This window comes from Nannospalax galili, unplaced genomic scaffold, assembly GCF_000622305.1.
Source record: "Nannospalax galili isolate Female #2095 unplaced genomic scaffold, S.galili_v1.0 scaffold445, whole genome shotgun sequence".
Classification (NCBI taxonomy): domain Eukaryota; kingdom Metazoa; phylum Chordata; class Mammalia; order Rodentia; family Spalacidae; genus Nannospalax; species Nannospalax galili.
This window is the reverse complement of record NW_008354184.1, coordinates 2,684,072-2,691,134: the sequence shown is the minus strand read 5'-3', so window position 1 is coordinate 2,691,134 and position 7,063 is coordinate 2,684,072. Positions and strand designations below refer to the sequence as shown.

Sequence of the window (7,063 nt, the reverse complement as noted above, 5' to 3'; positions counted from 1 at the left end):
TAAATAAATAAATAAATAAATAAATAAATAAATAAATAAATAAATAAGATTTTTTTAAATTTTGTAACAAAATTTGTGTGTGTTTTAAAAATTTGTTTATTTACTTATTTAATGTGCTTGAATGTTTTACCTGCATGCACAATATGTGTGTTTGTTGCTTACAGAAGCCAGAAGACAGCATCAGATCCCTTGGAACTAGAGTTACAGGGGGTTTTGAACCACCATGTAGGTGCTGGGAATGGAACCTAGGTCCTCTGCAAGAACAGCAAGTGCTCTTACCCACCGAGTCATCGCTCCCCAACTATATGGGTCTTAATCCTGAACTTTGTAGATGACAACGTGTTGCAATGTCAAAAGGCTGGACAGGCCTGGTAGAGGGGCTAGTTATGGGGACAGGAGGGGCAGAGTGAAAGCTGAGGTGACATGTGCTGATGCCAGGCCTGGGGGGTGCTGGAACGGGGTGAGTGGGTAGAGGGAGGCTCAGGTCATTAGGAGGAGGCCAACACCCCTGGCTTGTCCCACCAGCCGGGCCCTCTGCCCCACGCCGTGACCTACAGAGCTGCCAGGGGCTGCGACCAAAACTTTCTGGTGGTCTGCCTTTGGTGAAACTGTCTCCTGGAAGGTTTGCATTTGTAAAGGTCCCAGAGCTCTGAACCAGGAGCACAGAGTAGGAGCCCTGACTCTACCAATTAGCAGAGCCCAATCACTTAACTCCTCTGAACCTCAGTTTCCTCATCCATAAAGTGGGAGGCAAACCCCACTTTATGAGCCTCTCCAGGGTCTCATTTTCAGATGATGAGAGGTGGTAGTTGTGAAGGGCCTGGCACAGTCTGGTACACACAACTATTCTCTTTCCCCTTTTAAGTGTGCTTTTTTTTTTTTTTTTTTTTTTTTTTTTTTTTTTTTGAGGCACGGTCTCCCTGTAGCCCCAGCTGGCCTGGAACTCACTGTGTAGACCAGGCTGGCCTTGAACTCACAGAGATCCACCTGCCTCTGCCTTCTGAGTGCTGGGATTAAAGGTGTGCACAACCACACCCGGCAAGTGTGCTTCTTTTTTGTTTATTTGGTTTGGTTTTGGTTTTTAAGACAAGGGCTTCCCATGTAGCCCAGACTGGCCAGGAACTCAACTATGTGGGCCAGGTTGCTCTCAAACTCAATGTCCTTCCTCCTCAGCATCTCCCGAACTTGGATTACATACATGAGCCACCACACTGGCCTTAAATATGCCTGGACTGCTTTGGTTCTACTTCTGCTTTCTTGGGGTTCTCCCAGTTGCCTGAGGCACGGCAGTGAGCAAGGCAAGCATGAGTTTTCTTAGACTGGATGAACTAGTTCCAACATAATTTTCCCAGGAGCTGTGGGCTCTGGAAGTTGCTTAGGGTGGGAGCAGAGAAGAGCAGAGAATCGGCATGGGGAGGGAAAGAACAAGTTGGCCTAACAAGGACACTGGAAAGGCTGGAAGCTCCCTCTCTGCCCCTCCCTTGCACCGCCAGATCCTCCCGACTGTCCCCCACCTCGCTTCCCACTCTACCTGCAGGCTCTTCAAGGCCTGGACTGCACCTACTCACCAGCTGTTGCCTCTCCCTGTAATCTAACTGGGGTGAGCCTGGTACCCCCTTCCCTGTACCACCCTGCCAGCTGCTCCCTCTTGGTCCCTCTCCTGAAATCCCCATTGAACATGACATATGGTGACATGTGTGGCTGCAGGCCCACAGCTCCATCTCCACCTGGCATATGGTGACCCCTTTCTCTACTCAGAGCCAGCTCAGGTTTCTCACTAGACACAGAGGACAGCTGGGCTCCTGGGGCCCCTGCTCAGCACTGTCAGTCTTCCAGGGTACACATTCTCAACCTCTGTTCTCCCTGCTTGGAGAATCAGCCAGAGAAAGGGAAGCACCTTTTTTAAAAGGAAACTGAGAGGTAATATGGCCTGGACATGTCACCAGGTGCCAGCTCTCAACAACTGGGGAGCTGCCCTCCACACAGTATTGTGAAATCTGTGGGAAGAAGACCATGATCAATTAGCAATATCTGCCACGCATAAGTGCAATTGATTAGCAATGTCTGCTATGTATAGATGCAGTCTATTAGTGATGCCTGCCATGCATAGGTACATTCTATGAATAGTGTCTGCCATGAGGACAGCCTTATGAATGCCAGGAATTGTTGGCTGTTAGCTTCACTTTTCCCTACCAGGGCATGATAGTTGAAAGGGAGGGAAGGAGGGAGGGAGGGAGGGAAGGAAGGAAGGAAAGAAGGAAGGAAGGAAGGAAGAAAGAAAGAAAGAAAGAAAGAAAGAAAGAAAGAAAGAAAGGAAGGAAGGAAGGAAGGAAGGAAGGAAGGAAGGAAGGAAGGAAGGGTAACACTTGGCCAGGCCTAGCCCTGAGAGGCTGGGGCGTAATATATACATGTGAGATGGTCAGTTGGTACTGCACATGGAATTCCAGAAACTTGATTCCCATTAAGGAAAAAGATGTTCTTAACAGTCCTGCTTTCTTCACAGAGGAAGTTCCCCCTTGGTCTCCTCAACTTCCCAACATTTGCTAATTGCCCTTCTAGCCAGAAAGAGAAAAGATTTTCAACAGTCAGTAAATCAAACATTGCTTTGCTTTATGTGATTTATTGCAGTGCTGGGGATAGAACCCAAGCTAGGCCAGCATTCTACCATTGAGCTCCACCCTCAGTCCAAACTTAAAAATTATTTAATTTTACTGTACTTATCTTTTTACAATGGCCTATTATTTATCATAAAATTGAGTTTTCCATTCACATAACTGTAAAGAAAAGCCTTAAATAAATGTATTTAAACAAAATAAAGTGAATGGGTTTAAAAACTACTCAGGAAATAATTACAAAGATTGTATACAAAGATCATTGAAATGGGGAGGACTACAAATAAAGGAACCTTCCCCAGACCTCTTCAGACAGTAAAAGTAAACACTGTTTCTGTATGACCTATAAGGCAAGTGAGTTCAGAGAGACTTGTTTGCCCAGAACACAGTAAAGTATGGATGCAGAACTTGGGTCTGGTCCACTAGCCAGGACTGAGGAGTCCTTGGCCCAGGACACATCCTATGGCAGAAGGGCTGGGGGGCAGGGGAATAATTAAGCTCTTTCTACCTTAAGAAAGGAAAGTTGGTTTTGTACATAAGGAAACAGGAGTTCTTACCCCTAGCAGGCAGGCACTGGCTCAGCTTTTCTGGCTGTCCCTAGGGGCACTGTCCCCAAATAATTGCTCCCAGGACCCCAGACTGAAAGACAACCTGATTGGCTAATCAGACCTGGCCTCTGCAATTGGACAGAGCTTCTGTGTCCAGCTACATCATAGACTGCCAGTCAGGCACCCAATCAATGGGAAGCAAGACCTATAAAAGCAGGCACTGCGGCTACAGGATCATCAGTGAGCTGAGGATGGCGCTTTGCGCTCTTGAGCAGATGGGCTCTGATCACCGTGGTGTGATCAACCCCAGAACAGAGCAATGAGAAGGGCAGTAGAGATAAGACTCCTGCTGTGGCCAGGGTCAAGGAAGCTGGATGGTGGGGCGGGGGAGGGGGACCAGTTTATTCAGTAATTCACCCAGGTGTGGGCACTGGGCACTGTGCCAGCACAGTGAGAGACAGTAAAGCCCTGTGCTGGAGGAGCTGCAGAGAACAGGGCTCTCCTCTGAGGGTAGGGTAGTATCCCCCAGGTATGGCATCCCTGACAACATGGGACAGACCACTAGGAGACCTAGGGTTCACATCACATCCCAGTGGGCTCCCTCATGAATCTGTGTGGAAGGATCCAGCAGCCCAAGCCCTCCCAGCAGATATTTGTGTCCATACTTGAGCCCGGCCTTGGGAAGCCAGGAGACAGCACACAGGAGAAGGGTCAGGACCTTTCCCTAGAATTCTGTGGCCCAAGAGCTCCTTCCAAGCACAGAAGCCAGAAGTTCGAGCTCATTAAGGAAGCAGTGCCTCCCTTGGGAGAAGCGGCAGGTGAGAAGTGGAGCTGGCAAATACATTGGTTACTTAGGTGAGGCATAGGGAACAGTGCATGCAAAGACATGGGGCACAGGATGGCGGGGTTGGGGGTGTTCCGGGCCACCTGGTGGGACCCTTGTGAGGGTTACACAAGAGCTTTTTCTGGGGAGACATGAACAAATGTCTACTCCCTCCAGACAGGACACAATTCCACACAAGTCCAGCTTGGTGAACCTGCAAATCTATCGGGACTACTTACAGGATTGTGAGTGACCCCAAAACAGTTGCATCACAGACTCCTTCCCCAGGATAGGTGACCACCTCCCTGCGTAGCCCAAGTCCTGCCTTTAGTTCATCTTCCCCCTCTATCCACTCTAGCACCACTAGAGAACAGGTGAGGCCTGGGCAGAATTTCATAGAGCTGGGGTAGGGCTCAGGAGATGGGCTGGAATCGTCCCAACCCTGGTCATCCATCTACACCAGGTAGGCTGGGTCCTGGGCTTGAAGTTCTTGGAGGGACAGGTAGGCATCAGTGTTCAGAGCCAGGCCAGAGGTCAGAGCCCTGTCCTGGCCTTGCTGGCAAAGGCTGGCCTCAGGGACGATGGCCCCCTCCCCAGTGCTATGATTAAGAACCCCCTCCTGACCCCTTTGCAACGCCAGCTCCAGAGGGCACTGCAAGCCCACCAAATCAGGGTCTGCTAGGGCAGGAGGTCCCTCCTGCGGGGAAAGGGCCGGCCTCTCTTCAGGGGCAGAACGTCCCCCAAGGGCAGCACTGGTGGTGCTCTGGCTGCCAAGAAGCATGGGAGAGAAGAGAAGTAGGTCTTCCCCGGGAGGGAAAGTGCAATAGGCATCATCCTCCCCAGCCAGAGGCGGCAGGGACGGGAGGGGAGACCCTGAAGGCAGCTCAGACCCATTGTCTTCCTCATCCTCGGCACAGGGGTCATAGGTGAAGTACACTTGGCAGGCCTCGATCTCCAAGGCATCAGGCAAGTGGAAGAAGAAGTAGCCCTGGTTGGTAAAGCAGCTGGCTTGCGACTGGCCCCCGGGTGAGGGTGAAGGTACCTTGTCTTGCTGTAACAGGAGCAGCTGCGTGGCCTTGGTATCCTGGTCCAGCACCTCCAGGGGAGAGATCTCAGGCATGGGGCCAGTGGGACTGAAGGAGGATGAGGGGACTGGGGAGGAGAGCCACTTCTGCCAGAGAAGGTGGGGAGAATGAGTGAGTACATCATTCTACCTCTTACCCACCACTGATTTCAACAACTCCTCCTTCTCTCCCTCCTCCTGCGGCCGTCCAGCACCTCCCCCTCCAAGATCCTATCACTGTGCCCCACTGTCTTGGTGGACCCTCTGGGCAGCCAGTCCAAGGCATGTGCTAGATAGACAGAGCCTCAGTGTAGGCCATCCTGGCTTGCAGATGTCCATGAAACAATGGCTGGGCCAAGTTCCTGGCTACCGAGTACCTTACCTGTGTCAAGAATGGTATCTACCTCTAGGTAGAGACATGCCCTTGTCTCCTTAAAGGTTAATCCAGCATTGCAGGTCAGAGACCTGGCTAGGGGACCCCTCCTAGGAAAGCAGGCTCACCTTAAGATAATGTGCTTTTTCTTCCCAGAATTCATGCCCCCAGTACAGGCCTCGCCAAACCACCATAAGAAAAGTGATAACTTCTTTTTCTCTTCCTCTGTGTTTTTCTTTCAGATACTGGCCATACCCTAAGTATGCTTTTAAACTCCTTAAATGGGCCTAGAGAGACTGGCTCTTCTTACACAGGACCCAGGTTTGTTCTAGCACATGGTGGCTAACAACCATCTGTAACTCCAGTTCCAGGTGATCTGATGCCCTCTTCTGGTCTCTGTGGGCATTGCATACAGATGGCACACATACATAGAGGCAAAACACTCATATACATAAAATAAACATAAATAAACAAATTTAAACTTCCTAACTATCACTTTGGGCTTCCTTACTCTTTTTCTAAAGCTCCCCTTCCCTGCAACAGCTTATGGCTGTCTGCCACAGGTGGCTGCCCTCCAAGGGGTGGTTTTTGTTCCTCCTCAGCTCCCCTCTAGACAGCTGAGAGAGTTACAGATTTCTTGCCCTGGGGTTTTCCTTTGAAATGCTAATAAATTATACTCAAGCTTCCATTTGAGTCCATCCTTAGAAATATTTTTTTATTAATAAGACTAAAAACTCCAAGAGGGACCCTGATTCTCCTGGTATCATATGATGACTCTGCTGGAGCTCCACAAGATTTTAGGTAACACTTCCTTCCTGCCTTTTAATTTTTTAGTTGGCAAAGGAAGTAAGCCCATTCTTGTAGCCCAAGACAGCATTGCCTGCTGTATGCCTGGCACTGTCCTAGCTGTTAGGGCACAGTAGGGCACAGAATCCCCAGCATCCAGTGTGGCATCAAGCAGCTAGCCAATATCCCTGAGCACCCATCCTGCTCAAGTTTCCAAGCACTCAGAGGGGAACTCGCCAGCCCTATCACAGGCAGCTGATCAAGCAAGGACCCGAGTCCCTCCACAAGGTTGGAGACATCTCTTGTGGGGAGCTGATGAGTCCCCAGTTCACCTCTCCCTCTCATTGCCCACAGCCCCTCACCCTAACTTTACAGGGAGGTGAGGTGAGATTCATGGCACTGGGTGAGCAGCAGCATGGGCCCTGGCCAGAAGATACAGAGGCCAAGCCTGGTCAGCATACCACTAGCCCTGCCCCTCAGAGCTGGGCCACTTCCTTGGCCTGAGCCTCCTGGTGTCCTGAGATAGACCAGGCCTCTTACCCATATGCCAAGAAGAGGGTCCCTCTTGGCCAGCCCCAACCTCTAGGCACATGATACCTCCTCCCAAGATCTCATCAGGAGACCTTCCCACACCAGACCCTGGGCAGAAATCTAGATTCAGGGATAGCCCTGTCCCTCCCACCACAAAATGCCCAACTTTAAGCTGTGAGAAGCCAGACTCAGCCAGTTCCAGGCAAAAATCCCACCTGATATGTTGCTAACCTACAGTCAATCAGAGTTTGTTTGCATACCTCTATTGATAAGGCCCTTACTCTGGTCAGAGTTCGGGAAACAGTTTTAAAGCAATACCCCCAATAT

At 50.2% G+C, this 7,063-nt stretch overlaps 1 protein-coding gene across 1 annotated transcript in view; it reads right to left on the bottom strand.

Moving 5' to 3' along the window:
* Window positions 1-2,670: 2,670 nt before the first annotated feature.
* Il2rb (interleukin 2 receptor subunit beta) overlaps window positions 2,671-7,063 on the bottom strand; it is a 17,662-nt gene continuing 13,269 nt past the window's right edge. Inside the window, exon 10 of the mRNA XM_008851349.3 lies at window positions 2,671-5,154. Within this exon, the coding sequence (XP_008849571.1) occupies window positions 4,438-5,154 (717 nt within the window). The 3' untranslated portion in view covers window positions 2,671-4,437. The remainder of the gene's footprint in view (window positions 5,155-7,063) is intronic.